Source organism: Bos indicus x Bos taurus, chromosome 27 (genome assembly GCF_003369695.1).
Source record: "Bos indicus x Bos taurus breed Angus x Brahman F1 hybrid chromosome 27, Bos_hybrid_MaternalHap_v2.0, whole genome shotgun sequence".
NCBI classification, from domain to species: domain Eukaryota; kingdom Metazoa; phylum Chordata; class Mammalia; order Artiodactyla; family Bovidae; genus Bos; species Bos indicus x Bos taurus.
In genome coordinates this window covers 35,992,658-36,012,107 of record NC_040102.1, presented here as the reverse complement: position 1 = coordinate 36,012,107, position 19,450 = coordinate 35,992,658, and the positions used below count along the sequence as shown (strand labels likewise).

Here is a 19,450-nt window from a genome sequence, read left to right as displayed (position 1 = left end):
CCGGCAGCAGGTCCACAGGTGGGATTAGGAGCTAGCCAGCGCTCATCCCACTGGTAACAGGCCTCACGGCTGCCGGGGTCCCGGGAGCGGGTGCATTTTGTACATCTCGTTGCTCCACGTGTTTCTTTTCTCATTCCCGAGTGTCGAGAGGTTCCCACATGACCGACTGACTCAGTTACCCCAAATCAATTATGAATAGCTGATGACTACCTGGGGGGCAGCAGGGTCCCCAGTTTAAAAGGACGGAGCAGTCTGATGAGTCTATACGCTTATAACAAGCACTATATAGAAGTTTCAGAGATTTCTTTTTATAGGGATGTTAATTCCCATCCCTTGTCAGTTGGTAAAAGTAAAAATAATTGTTAGTCTCAAGTATTTCTTTACATAACAGCCATTCTAGATCAGGTTCTTATAATAATCTCTGCTGTGTCATCAGCAACAAAGTAATGTGCTGAAAAAAACATGAGAAAACGAAAACCGACATGTTTCCAAGGACCTATGAAAATCACGAAGCAAACGCACTAAGTGGCAGAAAGCTTTTCCAAAAGGGAACTTGATTTTTGCGAAGATCATTCCAGAGAGCTTTTAAACCACCAAACAGTACTGTCTATAAAAGTCTAAAAAATCACTATTTATTCTTGCATTTTGTACAACAGTTCATAGGAGGATGTTCTTACTGTTAAAACAGTGTTTTGGTTTGAGAAGAATAGAGCAGAAAGAGAACTCCTCACTGGTTGGCGGGGGATGTGTGGGAGGAGACGGGAGACTGTTCAGGGAGGAAGGGGGCAGCTAGGCTGAGAGTCAGACTGAGGTCACAGGAGATGCCGCTGCTAGTCTGGAGTCCCCTGAGCCGGGCTCCACAGCCACCACCTCCCCACATCGAGTCCAGAGGACGGCTTGGCCAGGAGACACTCCCCACAGCTGCTGCAAGGCCCCCAAAGGTGCGGGGGCTGCTGTGCCAGTGCAGGGCGGGGGGGGGGGGGTGCAGATGCGCAGACAGACGGATGAGTCGGGGGAGAGGCAGCTCTATCCTGAGCGCTGAACCCAGTCAAGCCAGTACATGGACACCGGGAAGGGGCCTGGCTTTGGACCTGCCTTCCAGGGACCACAGCTGGGCAAGGGAGACCAACAGCTTCCTTCTGGCTGCACGAAGCCACATGCCTGCCCGTCCCGGCTCCCGCCTGGTCCCCAGATCTCAGCATGGATCCCCCTACTTGTACTTCCAGATCGTCTCCTACCCCGCAACGTCACACACTTTCAACCCCGCAGCACCCACGTTGGGGGAAACACCATCTCAACAGTGCTGGGGATTTCAAGTCACCCAGAGACATGCAGACATCTGACACGGGGCTTCACCTTCTTCCCAGCAGACATCTGACAGGGGCTTCACCTTCTTATCAACACCGCAAGCCCCCATTCTGGAAGCCAAGCCCCCGTGCTGGTTAACTCAGAGAATCACAACGCTGATGAGAAACCCGCTGCTCAGGGTCACAGCTGGGGGAGAGAGGGTGAAGGGAGAAACCCCTCGATTCAGTCACCGTCAAAGACAACTTTATTGACTCACAGGAACGAACCCCAAACCCCGACGTGGCTCCGGCTCTCCCTCACCCGCCCCCCTCCCGGCCCTGGACCACCACACTGGGCTGGCCGCCCTTCCTTCACAACAACCCAGGGAGGCAGGCGTCCCCACCCCCCAGTCTGGGGGCAGACGAGCATGGCAGCCACTGAGCTGGGGGACCAGTCTCGGCTGCGCCGGCCCCTCGGGGGGAGAACAGCACTCCCCTAGCCCTGCAGACACAGTCTCTCCCGTGAGTCTGGCCCCGAGGCCGGGCGCTCCTGGGGCAGCACTGCCTGGCGAAGTCCCCTGCACACGGGCATCAGACAGATGGCACCCCAGGCCCCTGCAGGGACGTGGGCTCCCACCCAGCACTCAGGCCGCTTGGGCTCAGTGGGGAGGGACTTTAATGGCATTCCTCCAATGGACTCAGCGGAAAGGGACACAAGGTGGCTCGTCCCGGGGCGGTTGGGCGGTTCGGACGCTGGAGTCCTTGCGTGGAGCCGGTCCAGGCGGCGGCGGGCTCAGGACCGGCTCCGGTCCTCGTGGTTGCCGACAATCATCTTGCTGTACAGCTTCTGCTGCTCCTCCTTGAACGTGTCCTTCACCTTCTCCCGCTTCAGGCCGCCGTCCCTGACGAGAGCATGGCAGGGCTGAGCACCTGAGCAGCAGCCCGTGCCCACCCTGCCCCCGGCCAGCTGTGCACCCCCCACACCCAGGGAGGGGGCGTCTGTGTGGACGGAGTGAGCTGGCAGCAACCGCCTCAGAAATCCCACCCGCAGACCCGGTGAGCAGAGCCCGGCCCGACTCACCACAGCAGGTCAACCAGGCCACCCTGCCTGGCGATGGCAGACTTCACCCTATTGGCAAACTGGACCGCATCCTCCTCTGCCTGCAAGAGAGGACGTGTGCCAGCCCCTGAGCTGGGCGTGGGGCACAGAGCGTGGGGGCCCTGGGAGCAGGCTGGGCACCCACCTGTCTGGTCATCGGGGGCAGGTACCACACGCTGCAGACGATGGCCCAGCTGGTCATCATCCTGAGCAGGTAGGTCACCATCCCGTACTTGCTGCTGTTCCAGAAGGCATCCCCGAACTGCGGGTCATACTGCGGGGCGACAGGGCGGGGTGTGTGTGTGTGCGTGCACACGTGCAAGAGTGTGTGTCAGTGTGTGCGCATATGTGTGTGTGTCAACAGTATGCATGTCAACAGGCTGCTTGTGTGCGTGTGTCAACAGTGCTCTGCATGGGTCTGTGAACAAGTTCTAGTGTGTGCGTGCGTGTTTGTGTGTATCAACAGTGTGTGCGTGTGTGCACAGGCTCTACGTGTGTGTGTGTGTGTGAACAGCAAACTTTCCGAACACTGCCCCCCAGCCGGGGTGAGGTCAGCAGGAGGACACGGCTCCCCGCCTTACGACCCCAACATTCTCCAGTAAGTGCACCCTGGGCACCGCTGGCCTCCAGCAGCGTCTGCCTCCTCAGCAGAGCAGGGAGGTGGCTCTTCCCTGCCGCGTCCTGTCTCCCTCACAGGCGTCCGGCATCTACTGTTTAGGTCCTCAAGCCGACCTGCGCGCAGAGGACAGGACCACGGCTCCACAGATCCAGCCCCGAGTCAACAATCACCAGAGTGCCCACACCTGCTCCCGTCACGTCACACACTCACAAGCACTTCGACACGCAGCTCCCCAGAGAGAGAGACCTCCTTACGCGACGGCCAGCCTTCAAAGCCCACCTCTGGGGCCCAGACCCAGGAGCAGATGGCGAGGAAGTTCTGCTTCTGTCCTGACCCTTCACGGGGCTCGCTGACCGTGAGAAGCCAAGAGGCCACCTGGGCGGCCGGGCACAGAGGCCTTCCCCAGGGGAGTGCCCATCGGACGCTGTCCCCTGCCCGCCCCTCTGGTGGAGGCCCCGGCAAGGGGCATGTCGTGGGCGACGCAGCCACCGCTGTGACCCACATTCTCCCAAACACGAGTGCAGCGGGGCAGGCGGGATGGCAGGTGACACAGAGGCAGCGAGCAGGGCCGCGTCCTCAAGGAGAAAGCCTGAGAAGGATCAGGGCTGAGCCGCCACAGGGTCTGGGGCTCTCCCAGACGCGACGCTAGATGGAGAGTGACTGCAGTTCAAGCGCCCAGGATCCGAGTGAAAAAGCAAAGGAGACCCCACGAGACTCGGTGGCCACCATAGCGGGCGCCCCTGGAGTCCTCAGGAAGGGACACTGGCCGAGACGCCCGAGCGCAGCCACTTACTCTTGGGGGGGCTGGGTTTGAACTGCGTGCTTTTCTTTCAGGACTTTCAAGCCGGCATTCTATGACTCTCAGAGTAAAAGTTAAGAGAATTGTGCCTAATTGCAGACCCGACTACAGAAATGAAGGCACTCAGGCTTACTCATAGAAACTAAAAACTTGAGATGTAGCCCTGAAGGCGTACTGGGCTCACGTTACACCACCACCAGGAAATGTGGGAGAACGGATCTCATGTGGGATGGGAAGGAAACACTGCCACAGTTCACGCAGCAGGACAGGAGAGAAACCCTGACCTCACATGTGAGAGCCCTCTGTTGAGGCCTGAGTCTCTGCTCCACGCTGGGCAGACACCGTGGAGAGAAAAGCAAGGCCAACGCTCAGATCAGCAATACATTCCTCCAGATCAGACAATGCCTTCCTTTTGGTGGAAATGCAGGGAGAGCTTGGAAACTGCTGAAGTTATGCAAGTTTGGTTACCAATGACGGCTTTACAAAAACTAGAAGACTACTTGGGAGGCAGAAGTTCTTAATCACACGTGGGCTTTCCTCAGCCTCGGATGGGAGGAAAATGGCTGTGCCCGTGTTCCAGAGAGGAGGCAGCTGTCCAAGGGTCCACACTGAAAACACCAAGGCCAGCGTCTCACTGAGATTCCCAGGCAGCAACACCAGCAGCACCCAGGATGGGGTCGAAACACAAGTTCTGAAACTGTGGGCGTGGTGCCCAGCAATGGGCATGCGCATAGCCCCACCAGCTGACGCTGACACAGCTGCGAAGACCCAATGCTGGGGCTTCCAGGCACCATGGGTATCACCTGGCAACGCAGGCAACACGGGCTCCACTTCTGTGGTCCGGGAGGATCCCACGTGCCGCGGGGCAACTAAGCCTGGGAGCCTCCACTATTGCGCCCGTGCACCTAGAGCCTGTGCTCGCAGTAAGAGCAGGCGCTGCAGTGAAAAGCCTGCACACCGCAAGGAAGGGGAACCCCCGCTCACCACAACTAGAGAAAGCCTGTGCACACAGCAACCGAAAAAACACGCCCAACACTCTGGAGCGAGGAAGAAGGGCTTCTGTGCAGCAGCTGGTTTTTAACAGACACCCAGGGGGAGGCCCTGATTCCCAGGATGCTACACTGCAGGACGGCACGTGTGCCACGGCAACGCTCCCCATTCTCACACCACGGCAGACCCTGCGGACAGAGCCTCTCCTGTTCCTCCAGACCAGCATCCTCAACAACTCCCCGGCAGCCCTGGTTCCGGGACCCATTAGTCACCCTGCAGCCGCTCGTTCCCAGCCAGCCCTGGCCTGTCACCTCCCTGAGAAAGCGACGTGGCCTGGGAGCCTGCGCTTCCCCCAGGGCAACGCCGCCTCCCCAGCTGCCGCCAGGTGAAAACAAGGACCATCCCTACAGACGACCGAGGCCCATGAAATCCTAACCACCACTCTGACTCAAGCTCACCCTTACCCTGATCTGTCAACCTAAATACTTTAAACATAGTGACAAAGGCTGTGTATTTTTAGAGGTAGTAATGTGAGTAACTTGGCATTCTTTTAGGAATAATAACGTACATCTATTTATAAGCACAAAGGGCTAGGAGGGGAGAGAAGGGGGAAAAAGGAAACCCGGCAAAGTGCGCCCCTTCTTTCTAAGCGAGTCTGAACAGTCAGAGGTTCAAGCTCCTGCAAGGTGGGGCAGACGGGACAGGCTCCTGAGGTCCCTTTGTTTTCATGAGTGGCCACGTGAGCCAAAGCAGAGGAGTCGTTTCCTTCTCCAGTGACAAGGACACACGTCCTATGCCCACCCACCCGCACCTTCAAGCAAACGCACAGATCCCCCGGGCGTCCCCGCCCCACAGGAAGCCCCCTTCAGGTGGAGTGTCTTCCGAGCTGCTGGGTTTATGAACAGAGAGGAACACGTGGGGAGATCTGCCAAGCCCCGAATGCTCTGCGGCGTGGGCTGGAGCCGCCCATTCGCAGCGGCCGCGGTGAGGACCACTGGCCCTCGGAGGGCTCCTACCTTGATAGCAACAGGGTAAACTGTGGCTCCAATTTCGAAACTTCCCTTTTTGAACATCATCACCGATGTATTATTGATGCAGGTTCCTAAAATGCAGAAGAGGGTAAAATGCTTTTCTTTTCGGTCCTTTACCCCAGAGATCAGTAATAGCTTATGGATTAAATAGAATAGTAAAAGCCCTCTGACAGCTCTTCTGAGAGGATAAGCCTGTCATCTCCCCAGCGCAGGAACACACGCTGGAGAGAGGCAAGCAGACCACTGTTACTGCTTCCTCTTTTCTCCTTACGGGACCACCCCCCGGGGCCCCGGGGAGTCCAGAGCGGGTGCCACACGACAGCACTCGCAGTCCACACTGAGTCCCCTGAGCTTCCAGTTCCAGGACCAGCCCAAAGGGCCCCCAGCTGAGGTGGTGAAGACAGGTTCCTCCAACACAGCCCTGGACTCCCCTAACTGCCCGGCCTCCCCACACAGCAGCTTACCCTCTGGAAAGATGAGGATGGGCAACTTGCTTTTATCCTGCACATGCTCGGTCAGCCTGCAGAAGAGAGAAATGGAGGGGAGGGCCAGACAGCCTCACGTCCATCACCATCCATACATCTGTGTCAATACCCTGTCTAGATGCGATGCTGGGTGCGGTATGAAGGCAGGCTAATGAACACGACCCTTTTATAAACCCATGATCTAATAGACAAAAGGCCTAAGGACAGGGAACCCGGGTTGATTACTATTTAACAGCTGTTGAGTGAAGCGCCTGAGTCTGAGTGTAGACGCTGCAGCTCTGATCTGAGACTCCCTAACAGGCTCACCCGCCAGAGCAGCCTCAAGAAACGCTTGCCCCAACTTCCTAGGGCCGTGCCGGGTGGGCCTGCAGCCCCGAGACGCGGCGCAGGGAACTCTGGGCAGCCCACTGGCCCTAGGGAGCGGGCCTCTCACCATCACTTGTGCCGCGTCTGCCTTTTATTTTCCTTGAAAACAGAGCTGCGCTTTATTCTATTGCTGGAAGTGTGCTTCCACGTGTGACAGTGAACTCACTTTGAGATTTGAAATCACATTAAAAGTTCGTAGGCTGCTATGACAATGGGTTCAAGGAATTAAATAAAAAAAAGGTTAAAAACACTACTAACTTGTTAACAGCACTAGAGTTTTCATACTCTCTATATTCCACATTTCGGATATGGAGGCAGCCGGGCTCAGTAGAGAAGGCCAGAGGCACGACTTGCCCTAAAATCAGACTGTGTGCGTGTGTGTCATCGTTTACCTTCTGGCCACCAGGTGGCGATCCTTCACTTCGGAGCGCTCGAACCAGACGTGGGGGCAGGCCTTGACCATGGCTCTCTGGATGACTCCCATGAGGCCGCCGTGCACCTGCCCCACCTGCTCGCAGAGGAAGGGGCAAGGGGAGCGAGACCATCCTCACACAAAGTCCCCGATTCCCAACCCCCCTCCCCCTACGCTTTACTGGTAACCAGAGGTTCCTTACTGTTCAGAAACCACCATTAGTTAGACTCTCTGAATTTAAATTCTCCTTCTAACCTGTGATAGCAGATATGCAACTGAAAACCCTACAAAGAACCGTGAAGCGGAGCCCCCATGTTCAAATGCCCTCCCTGCATGGATTCTCCAAGGCCTCTGCGCCCCATCCCTTCAAATCCCCTCTCGGGGGGCTTGTGGGAAGATGGATACATGTATATGTATGGCTGAGCCCCTTTGCTGTTCATCTGAAACTACCACAACACTGTTCATCAGCTATACCGCAACACAAAACAAAAAGTATAAAGTCTGGGGGAAAAAAGAAAACCCCCCTCCCCACCTCCACCCCCCTTTCCACTGCCCACCTACACTTTCCCCACACGCTCAGCCACTCGGCTCACAGCACCCAGGTCCCGAGGAGCCCCTGAGGCCACGGAAACCAAGGCAACAGCCTAGGCTGGGGCCCAGGTCTGAAAGCACACTTGCCCGCTCACCCGCTGGAGACAGAGCTCCCAGCCCTGACCAGAGGACTCTCGGAGGCAGGCCTTACCATGGCGTAGTAGCCGTCGCTGGCCAGGATGATGACGTCAATGGGTGACGTGTGGTTAGCCACACAGATGCCGCCGTTTCTAGGCCGGTTCTTCCTGTTCACAAGGTTCGAGGAGCAATGGGAATTTGCGTGAGATGATGCGTCTGGACATGCGTCTGGCCGGGGCTCCAGCCCCCCAAGTTCCGGCAGCGCCACCCCCCCGTGCCACCCCGAGCCCCCGTGGACCCTCACCTGTCATGGTAGGTGATGATGGCCGTCAGAGCGCGCACGCAAATCCGGTAGCACATGAGGTGAACGTGCTTGCTCAGGAACTCCTTGAACCTGCGACAATGCGACAGAGAGCTCTGCTGTTACCTACACGCACACAAGGAGTCAGCAAAGGGTGCCAGGTCTAACCATCTAACCACTGCTGCCTGCGCCCTTCACAACTGTATATAAAAGTATTTTTATAATTATTAGTGTCTACGGTAAGCATTAGCATCTCTCTGTCTACAGACAAAGGAAGAAACGATGAGAACAGCTCACATTCACCGCGGGTGATGGACTCAGAAGTCTCAGCCCGAGAATTTCCAGCAAAGGTGAGTCCCCTAGATTCTTTGCCAATGACAGCCAGAGGCAGGCGGAGGCCAGAGAGTCAAACCTCCCCATCAGCTGGGGCAGAAGAGAGGTTTGCCAGCCCCAGAACTTCCCAGGAGGAGCCCATTTCTCGAAAAACAAAAAAAAAAAAGGAAAAAGCAAACAAAAAGGACCTACCTACCTACACTTCTCACCCTCTCAACAAACAATTCATCAACACAGTAGAATGCTCAAAACTCAACTACTTGCTTTGTAAAGCCTGCTAGCCCTGGACACTACCATTTTGTGGTTTCTCTGTTTTGTCTTTAAAACTGGAAGAATGCGAGCGCTGGAGGGCAAAAAGAACAGTCTCAGATAAGATCAGTGAGGGGGAACAGAGCTCTGCTGCCGAGTCAGTTACCATGGAGCTACTGACTCCATCTAAGAGCCTGTGGTTTGGGCCACGCCCCACGCCCCCTGTGGTACCCGCAGAGTCCGACGCCCACGCTCCGCTCACCTCCCGTTTGGCAGGTACCCCACCATCGTTGTGCCCACCACCAGGAGGCTGATCCCCGTGAAAGCGAGAGCTATCCTGTAACGAGAAGACAAGTTACAACACAGCAGACAAACTCCTGCCCCAAGTGTAGACTTGAATGTGTGAAAATGCCAGATGCCATCGCTGGCCCACACGGGGCTCCCGCCGAGAGGGGAACCGGGGCCGCTCACTGTCCCAAGACAGGGTGCCATGGACTTGGTTCTCAGCCGACTGACACCCCCGCCTCAGGCACTGGGCAGCGGCCAGAAGGATAGGGCAGCCGATGGCTGGCCGTGCTGCCCTCAGGCACCTGCTGTCCTGCAGCCTCACCCTTCCCCTTGGCTTTAACCCCTGGCAAAAGCACAGCTTCTCCGTGAAGCAGCAGGAAGTAGGGTCCAAGGTGCCAGCAGCCGGCAAGGCCTCCTCAGAACAGCCTGTGCACAGAGGCCCGGGATCAATACGCCTCTGTCCTGGAGAGGAGGCTGCAGCAAAGGACCAGCCAGGCCCGGGGAGGGGCCACAAAGAACACCGGGCTCCCGTCCCTGGGCTTAGTCCGTCCAGACAAGCGATCTGTCTTTCAGAAACTCAACTATTTCTTATTTCTGTCTGCTACGCAGACAACCCAGGACCCTTCTAAAGGACAAGCACCCTTCCGAGAGCCGGACTGCCTGGCCAATGGGAGGACTCCGCCCACCACCCTCCTCTGAAGTGAGAGCACGGGGTGGGGGCCGGGCCTCACCTGAGCGGCAGCAGGAGGCAGTAGCGGATGAGTACGCCCAAGCCCCACAGCACGGTGAGCCGCAGGCTGATGTACTGGAAGTTATAATTGGTCCTGCTCAGCAGGTTCCAGGACTCCAGCTCCTCTGCCGAGAACCTCTTGGTCACCTCATCGTCCATGATGGTCTCCATTCCTTTCCGGCAGAAATAGAAAATGTCCGAGAGCTCAAACTCGGGAGTGTTGTCCAGGGCCTTACTGCTCCCGCTCCGGCGGATTTCTTTGATCTCCTCCTCTAGTGACGTGGGGTCTTTTGCAATGATTCCTGCAACAGAACAGTCTCATCAGGTGGTCTGCTGGGAGAAGGGCATCAGAAATGCCCAGGGCATACTCCCTGCCTGCTGCAGGGAGCAGGGGTGGAGTGGAGGTCAGGGGGGAGCCGGGGCCCTGTCTTACCATTGGTGTAGGGCTTGTAAAGCTGGTGGTTCTTCTCCTTGGCTCCTCTCTCCATCCTCAAGGTAGCCCACTGCAGGGGGAACAGCAACACATAGGGTGAGCCCCTTCCCCTTTCAGGGGGCTCCTCCACTTCCAGTCTGTGACAGCCTCAAGCCCAGTCACCCCAGATCAGATTGCACCCGGGAGCGAGGGCTCTGGGGAAGCTCGGAGCCCTCTCCTCCGGGCAGACCTGTCCCTGATGACCTGGACTGAGAGCCTCGTCGCTGGCGGTCAAGAGCTGCGAACTGAGGAGCCAGGAGAGCTTGGGGCTCGCCCCCTCTGCCTCCTGGGTCACGAAGGAGCCCGCCGGCCGCCTGTCCACAGACCCCGCTGGTTCCTTCGTTTCTGCCAAACGACAGCTCTTCACCAACTGCTAAGCCAAGCGTCTGGGAAGGTACTGCCTACCTCCCAAGTTATTCCAAGAAGGCAACGATTTTAGCTTTTGAGTTGATAAAAGATTTAAATATTATGTATATGTGGACTGTCCATTCACCCTCTGAGTAATCTCTAACGGGAAACACCACAATTTGACAGAAAAAGCTTGAAAGTAGCTTAGTGTTAATTAAAAAAAAAAGCGTTGAAAAAAAAAACTAGGTTCGAATCCCAAGTTTGAGAGTTCTGTGTGCCTTCAGCAATTCATCCCATCACGCTGGTCTTTTTTATCCACAAAACTGGAGGAAGGTACATCAACCTCCCCTTCACGAGGACACGAGAGGCTGTGTGTGACAGACTCGGAAACTGCAAACCCCCAGTGCCCTCATTTTAATAAAATAACACGGACTGCAGGGAAGATTCTCTTCCCCTCGCCCTTCATCAGAACCCTTTTAAGTGCCACCTGAGAACCCGGGGCTGGGCGGCTCCTACTAGCAGCAGGGAGGGGTGAGCACCCCAGCTCCCACCTGCCCAGCAACGGGATGGCGACGAGCAAGGACATAGAACTGCCATTCTAAAGGTGTCCTTTCAAACTTCTGTCTCCACAGTTACGCAAGAGAGAGAAGAACCCTGTCCTTCCACGATGCTGCGGAATCCATAGAGCCCAAAGCCTTTGTGAGACCCTGCTGGCAGAGCCTGAAGCGTGAGCGGGGTGGCGGAGCGAGCAGCAGAGCGTGCGCCTCATCAGCAATCTGACCGCGTGTGGAAACCTCTCAGATGCCACGGTCCAGAGAAGACGGGCCGCTTACAGAGCCACCCACGCTAAGGTCTGAGGCGGGAAAACGCACATGACCCGTCAGGTTCTTAGCCCCTGATGGATTCTGGCGCGGGGGACGTTTTTTCTAGAAGAAAATGTAAATGTAACTGCTGCAGTGCAGGAAGATGAACTCCCATCTGGGAATGCCATCTAGGGAAGAGGCGATTAAGGGGCAAGCCTGGTACAAAGACACAGCTCGATCGCCCAGAACGTCTCCATTCTGGCCCAGACTGCCTCGGTGCTGAAGCCCGAGTCAAAGAACCTCGGTGCTGACGTCTGGCTTGGACTGTAACAGGTAGGGAGCACATGCCCTCAGGCCACCGGAGCACCAGAACAGACATCTGTGAGCACCGACTTAGGATGCAAAGTTCCAGAAGGCTGTGGTTTCTGCTTTAACTGGAAAGATGCTGGTTCGGCGAGCCTGTGGCTTCTGGCTCCATGGTAAACATCCCCCTGTCCTCCTGCTTTGTACTTCTAGCTTTGCTTTTCCAAACTTCGGGGACATTACAAAATGCGTCTGTGTGAAGGATGAAGTCAGCAGAGTGGGGCAGAGGGTGGGGCGGGGGCCGCCTGGGACCGGCACCCGGTGACCGCTGCTTCGCCAGGCGCAGGGACTTGGGAGGGGTGCTGGCATCAGCACCATCTGAGAATGGCACGCCTGGCTTCTCTGAGCCTCACTTTTAAGAAGTAGCGTGTGCAGATATCCAGAATGAAAGTGAGAACCCCAGGTCCAGAGCTCATTTCCCCAAAATCTCCTCTTCCTTCCCTTGATCCAACATGCCACTTGAGTCCCTGTTCAGGGTCACGTTACTTAATTATTCCCTTCTCAGCTTCTCCTGTACAGAGACTGTTAGGGACACAGACAGGCTGCCCTGTCAACCAAACCCAAGACAGCTCTCGGCAGGTCAGGCAGGCCAGACCCTTAGAAGGTGGGCGGGGTGACGGGTGCATCTTTGCTGGTTAGTCACTTTGCTGCGCTGCCGCTCAGAAGCCCAGCACCCGGGGAAGGCCAGACAGCCCCTGCAGCCTCGTCTCAGTGAGACCTCCCCTCTTCTCCAGCCGGCCCGCACCGCACCTTCCCCGACTGGACTGTGGATGCCCAAGAATCAGCCCCCAGAGAAGCCAGGCTCCCAGCACCCCACCCTCTCCCACTTCCCCGGCAGAGATAGCATCTTTTAACAAGTCTCTCTTCCATCCCTGCTTTGGCTAGAATCACTCAGTGAGTGATAAAGTGTCTGAATCTTTGCGACCCCGCAGACTATACAGTCCAAGGGATTCTCCAGGCCAGACTATTGGAATGGGTAGCCTTTCCTTTCTTCAGAGGATCTTCCTGACCCAGCAATCGAATCAGGGTCTCCTGCATTGCAGGCGGATTCTTTACCAACTGAGCTATGAGGGAATAACTTGGTAGCTGCCATCAAATTCACAATCCTGACTTCACACCTCACGTTTCGATCACCTGCTGGTCGCGACCACGTGTCTGCACCCCTCCGCCCTCACATCTGGTGTGAGAGGGAGAGGCAAATGCACACGCCCGGACCCCACCGTGCTCCCCCCTCACCCACCCTCCTCCTGGGATACCCAAGCTGCCCATCTGTCCACCCAGTCCTTCAGCCCACCCCGGACACTTCCTCCCCAGCTGCCTGAGTCAGGCCACCACCGTCCTCTCTTACCTACACAGGTGCGACAGGTCCCACCGTGCTCCTTCCTCCCTCCAAGCCAAATGACGCACACTGGTCTCATCCCCTGGCCTGGGCCTTCAGGGGCTTTTCAATGGCTTCTCAAAGCCTAAAGAACAGCCGGTTTTATAAGCTACCTCAGCCCCTCCAGGAACCCGATGGCTCTCCTCTCCTGAACCAGGCGCTGTCTCTAAACCAGACTGCCCCTTCTCGCCTCTACCCACTGCATTCCTAGAGCGCTGCTTCCTTTGTAAATCCATTCAAATGCCAAATCTTAGATGAAACGGTAGCTTCCCAACTCCTGCAATCAGAGCTCATCCCTACCTGCATATTTTAACTGGTATCACATTCTGAATCGGTTCTGTAGGCAGACATCAGTCTTTCCTACTCAACTATAGCTGCCTCAGAGGGCAGAAGCCAGAATCCACCCAGACGTGCGGGGCAGCGGAGTCTGATCAAGTGCTGTGCGGCACTTAGTAGGCAGTCAATAAGGACTGGGTTTAATTCACCAATGACCAAGGTTTCTCTTCATCAAGGTCTCCAAAACCACTTCTGAGCACCCTCCCTGCCGTAATCTCTCTCTCACCTCCTTCCGTTCGTCCTTTGAGCTACTTCCCCCCAGTCACACTGGAATCACCCTTCCCATGGGGGCAGGAAGGGGGTACCGCTGACACACATCCCCTCTTGGACCTGCACCACGTGAAGGAGGCATGCACCACGCTCCCACTCCCTGGAGGAAGCAGACTGCCGGGTCTGAGGACTTAGGTCAAGTTTCACAGTTGGTAAGAAAACCGTCAAAAGGGTCGCGCCTACCCACCACAGTGCCGCCGCCTGTCCAGCCTCTCTGACCTGCTCACCTCCATCACTGGTTTCCAACCAGTTCTGCTGTGCAGCCTGATGTCAAAGCACAGGACAGCCGCCTCCTCTGACCTGGTCAATCCCTTCACATCGGGCAAAAACCTCAAGTCATTTTCCCACCCTCATATTTCTCCTTTATATACAGACTTTCTTCACTCCTTTCCCAAATCATTCTCAACTGAGTTCAAAGTCCACTTCTAGGAATTGTACCCCAAACAATATCACCACCATTGTGCTGTGTAATAAACCTGAAGCTCAAACATTAAGAAAACTAAAGCATTTCCACTCAGTGTTAACAGGACCTGCAAGCTGTCCTCCAGGAGGAAAGACACCAACTACGCATCCCTCCAGCCCCCGGGCAGGGACACCAAGGTATGCGGAGAGGTGAGCCATCATGGGAGACCAGCTGCACCGACTCGGGTCCTCCAAAAGCACGGTGTTTACACTGTGCAGGCTACCAGACAAGAGCTTGATTCATCTTTATGAAGATTATCTAGTAAAATGTGCAAAACAACTGGCTGATAAGATTGTAAAAGAAAATGTAGACATAAAATTATATGCACAGGCTGCTAAGACTGCCATAAAATATTACCACAACCAAAAGGTAACACAAAACTATTGTTATTTGTCTGCTTATCTAGTGCTGTGGAACAGACCACCCCGTAACTCACTGGCTTAAAACACTACCACCGTTGACTCTGCTCTTGAATCTGCACACCGCACAGGGTCTGGCATGGGCTGGTGGAGGCTGAAGGCAGGGGCTGAAACTCCACGAAGGCCCGTGGGCTCCCGAGGGTGGTGGCTGGTGCCATCAGCCTGTCATCACAGCCTCCCCAGAACTGGGAGCCAGAACTCCACACGGGGCCTGGGCTTCCTCGTGGCGTGGCGGCTGGGCTCCAGGGCAAGTCTCCAGAGTCAGATGGGAGCTGTGCTGTTGCTCCACCCTAACCTCACAGGTCACACAGAGCCAAGGCCACCATGTTCTGTAGGTTAGAAACATTCACCACGGCAGGGTCCCACTCTGGAGGAAGTCAATCAGATTCCACCTCACGATGGTAGATGTTAAGAGTCACTGGGGGAGCTTTTTTAAAATGCCCACCAAAACCAGTTAGACCAGAATTTCCAGGGGGTAGTCGAGTGCTCCCAAACAAGTTATTTTTTAAATGTTCCCCAGGTGATTCAGATGCGTAGTTAGGAAGAGACCCACAAAATGAAGATGATCTCTAAGCCTCCTTCCAACTGCAAAATCACACAGAGCACCCCAGCTTACGAAGGGATGAAGATGATAAAAAAGGCAACTAAAGGTGCTGTCTTTATTAAAAGCACCCACAAGTTCAGGTGTATTTTAGATGTATACATGGATACACAGATGGATTTCCAAGATCTAAAATCAGTTTGGCCAAATCCAACTTGTATTTCACACTCCTGCTGATAAAAATGGCATTCAGTTCTTAATGTCCACCAAGATCAAATCAGAGCAACAACCCTGCTCAGATGGTGAGAAAGGACCACTCTTGCAGAACCGCCTGCTGCCCCTGCTGGTGCACATCAGCCCTTCCTCAGCCACCCCTTACTTGGGCTCACAGCCAAGTGGTCGTCATCATCCAGGAAGCTCGACAGGACAGGAGCCCTGGGATACCCAGAACCCTCCGAGTGCCTGACACACACCTCCAGGAAATACAAGGTACAAACTGAGATCCTGACATCTGAAATATTGAGGTCACCAATGAGCGTGCACACACACACACACAAACACGCATACACGACTTCCATTTCCAGTAATTTTCAAGATATGGTCAGCAGTCTCTGACAGCTCAGGAATACCTGTCCCATGGAACTTTAAAATACTGATTTGAGGAGACGTTTTCAAAATGGAATAGGGAATGTACACAGATTCTAGGTCTTCTTCACCCAAAGTGACCCAAATTTTAAGAGTTTAGCTACTACAAAAGGACTCTGATCTGATTATTCCTATTTTTCTGTTTTAAAAATAAGGATTCCCGTAGGTCTATGCTTGCTTAAATAAACCTGAATAAAAGCTTGCCATGACCGTGAAGCTATCAGCTGCCTGACTCGCTCCATACCAATGCACGGTTTCCAGGAGCAAGTGGGTGTGGGCAGTTACTTGGTTCACAGGAACCCTGGGTTCTACTGAAGACTTTCTTGGACTAAAGTTCAAGAAGATTACATTTCATAATTAAGTAAAACAAATACTAATGACTGACTAGATTGCCACTTCTCAAACTTTACTGTGCACCTGGGCTTCTTGGAGTACAGATGCTAATTAGTAGGCCTGCATTTCCAATGTCTTAGGTGACACTTGACTGCTGGTCTCAGAGCATTCTCTGAGTAGCAGACACCCCCAGAGACCATATGGAGCGCTCAGAAATCTTCATACCAAACGCGAGTGCTCAAGTAAGTACAAGCACACCATAGCTCACTACGGACAAGAGCCTAAAGGTGGAGAACAGCCCATCAGTGGAGGAGTGGATGAGCACGTTAGTACAAACACACGGTGGAATATTACTCGGCCACGAAGACCAAAGTATTGACACGTGTTACAAAGTTACGCTGCACAAGAGCACTCACAGGAGAGCACGTTTTATAGCATTTCGTTAACAGGAAATACCCAGAACAGGTAAATCCAGAGACAGACCACAGATTCACGGTTGCCAGATGCCGGGGGTTGCGGGGAGGAGACAGAAACGCAGCTGCTTAATGAACATGGGTTTCCTTCTGGACTAATGAAGAGGCCGTGGAACTTCACAGAGTGGCAGTCATACAACCCTGTGACTACGGGAAACGCCGATGAACTGTTCCCTTTAAAATGGTTAATTTTCTGTAGTGTCAATTTCACCTCAATTTTTTAAATGTGAAAAAGTTATATTCTTACACAAACATTAAATATCGAAACACAAGATTCAATAATATATGTAGAAATATTTTTTGCTGTAATGGAGCATTTCATCTGGCTCACTTCATCTTTCTGAATCACTATTTCTTCACTGATAAAATCTATCGTTGATAAGACACCCTGGTCCACTGCAGAACTACAGAGAACCAAAGGACAGCAAGTGAAAGTATTTCTGAACTATAAGATACTACCTGAACAAATACACCTGCAGTCTTTTCACTATTAGGAGTGCATTTCCCCAATCACACATGGTCTCAGCCGTGGAAAAGAATAGCTGAAGATCTGGGGACTACTGAAAACAGATACTGCTCATCAATTACCAAACCTCTGAAGAGATGTTGAAAAGCTCACAGCACAGACCAACTTCCAGGAAATACCACTTCTTGCCCATTTCCTTAACCCCATGACCAGTTCTGTTCAGCGGTCTAACTACTTAGGTTCTGACATATGTTGGGAAATATTCTTCTTCTCCTCTGTCTTAAAGAAACTAGCACAATTCTTCAAATGCCCTTTTCTGTGACTTCTTCTTGCCTCACGTCTAAAAACCTATTTAAGATAAATGTTTGAAACAGAAAAGAGACCCTCCCATACTTATCAGTGAGGGAAAACGCTAGCAGCAGCTCTGACTTTCAGCATCTGTTACATAATCACAGGCGGCGTCCTGCAGTGACTGCTTCTAAGTCCCTCCTTTTGAAACATACAGGCCAGGTGTGGTCCCTCTGCTCAGACGGACCAAACATGCCAGTACCTGAGCTCAAAGGAAAAGACTGCTGCGGCTTCACAAGCTCATGTTAGTTATCCTTTCTGCTCAAAATGCCACTTCCTTCGCACTCTACCAACACTCTCCACGTCCCTCTGAGAGCTCACAATCAACCAGACAGAAACAACTCTTTTTTTTTTTTGGCTAACGGCACTTCTCTCCTTGGGGAAGCAACCATTTGTAGATAGCATACTCACCGCAAAGATCTTTAACAGAGTTTTCATGTAGAGCTTTCGGATACCAAAGGAGACTCCGAAAACGGCGGGGACGATGATGAAAACCAGGAGGAGGGTGAAGAGGACCGTCAGGGAGATGCCCAGGAGGCTGACAATCAGGCTGTCGAAAGGCAGCAGCAGGAACATGGTGGGGATGCAGGCCAGGCCAGCGCCCTCCTCCCCGCGAACAAAGCTGGCCTCAGATGGTCCTCTCCGTCAGCACCGGGCTGGGGAGGGCCAACTCCATTCCCAAGTTCGCATCCCTCGACGGCTGGAACGGAGACTGGGCAGAGGGTGAGAGCTGAAGGGGGCCCCGAGGGCCTCCCTGGAGGAGACAGGCTGCAGGCAGACGGGGCGGGCTCAGTCTTCAGGCCAGGTGGGGCAGCCCAGCCAGTGGGTGGCCCGGGCGCACTCTGGGCTCTGTTCCGCTGGCACTGCTTCCAGAAGTTTCCCTGTATCTCCTGCCCAAGAGCATTTAGCAGATAAATCTGTCCTGAAGGTCTGTCATTGCCAGAAGTACCAAGAAGAGTTCAACATGCTGCCAGAAAAAGCCTGATAACTCCAGAGGTGGGTGTGGGGAGGTGCGACTCGCTGGCACTTCCCACAGAAGTCTTGTGAACGTGAATAAGTGGAAATTAAATAACTGTTTTCCTTAAAACTCCTTCATAAGCTGAAAACTGTGTTCACATCTGGCTCCATCCTTCCTCTGGGGGCTCCTGGCACACCGCTCCTGGGACCGTCCGCCCTGGAGAGCTACAGGCCTTGCCAGGGGCACAGAGGCACTGGCAGGGAATGGCTCATACTGCCCGCGGGGAGTGTGATCCCAGGCACGCCTGGCATTGGGCTCCTCTGGATGCTCCTCCCTCAGGCCCTCTTCTCGGCGGTGACCTGGGGTCTTGGCAGGAAGTTGCTTACATGCTGCTGAAGCTGGAGGAGGAGACAGAAACACCGTCAGGCATGCGACACAAACGGCACCGAGGGGAGGGCGCCCTGCGCTTGGGGGTGGGGGCCGAGGGCCAGGGCCAGCTCCTCTCATCCCCAAGGTCGAGGGGACCAGGCAGCGCACACAGGCAGCACATGCGGGCGTGGACGAAAACCGCAGGCGTTTCATCCAGGTTTCAACCCCGATGGTTTAAGTACCGCTGGGGCCACTCACACTTTTCTAATAGGAAACACACGCGTGTCTGGGCTCAGCAGATGCAAACCATTACATGTAGTGGTTTGTCCACCACTACATGGACAAACAGGATCCCACCACGCAGCACAGGGAACCATATGCAGTGTCCTGATAAAACGATAATGGAAAAGAATATGAAAAAGATGTATGTATATGCTTAAACTGAGTCACTCTGCTGCACAGCACAAACTAACCCAACACCATAGATCAAGTATACTTCAATTAAAAAAAAAAATCATTAGAGACCTCAAATTTAAAAAATGAATTAAGGAAAATATATGGACACAAGACACCTTTCAAGAGATAAAGAGGGCACACTCCAAGGAGAAGATGGGCCTCCTCACTGTCCCCCACTGCCTGGAGCTCTGGGCCGCAGAAGCAGCCCCAACATTAGGACACTCCGGATGCTTCCTGAGACGTTCCCGCACACCCTGGGACACCGTTAGGAATCGCTCCTGCCCCAGCCACCCAGGCAGCAGGAGGGCCCGTGCTGAACACTGCTTTCTGTCTTATTTCCTGGCTCGACACG

General features: G+C 54.2%; 1 protein-coding gene across 1 annotated transcript in view; it reads right to left on the bottom strand.

Moving 5' to 3' along the window:
* Window positions 1-610: 610 nt before the first annotated feature.
* The window catches only part of GPAT4 (glycerol-3-phosphate acyltransferase 4), a 31,954-nt gene continuing 13,114 nt past the window's right edge, over window positions 611-19,450 (bottom strand). Inside the window, exons 2-13 of the mRNA XM_027529757.1 lie at window positions 17,727-18,671; window positions 10,091-10,160; window positions 9,659-9,959; window positions 8,902-8,976; window positions 8,061-8,150; window positions 7,830-7,923; window positions 7,068-7,183; window positions 6,289-6,344; window positions 5,810-5,895; window positions 2,531-2,659; window positions 2,368-2,447; window positions 611-2,188 (exon numbers count right to left, since the gene is read on the bottom strand). Of these exons, the coding sequence (XP_027385558.1) occupies window positions 2,080-2,188; window positions 2,368-2,447; window positions 2,531-2,659; window positions 5,810-5,895; window positions 6,289-6,344; window positions 7,068-7,183; window positions 7,830-7,923; window positions 8,061-8,150; window positions 8,902-8,976; window positions 9,659-9,959; window positions 10,091-10,160; window positions 17,727-17,891 (1,371 nt within the window). The 5' untranslated portion in view covers window positions 17,892-18,671 and the 3' untranslated portion in view covers window positions 611-2,079. The remainder of the gene's footprint in view (window positions 2,189-2,367; window positions 2,448-2,530; window positions 2,660-5,809; window positions 5,896-6,288; window positions 6,345-7,067; window positions 7,184-7,829; window positions 7,924-8,060; window positions 8,151-8,901; window positions 8,977-9,658; window positions 9,960-10,090; window positions 10,161-17,726; window positions 18,672-19,450) is intronic.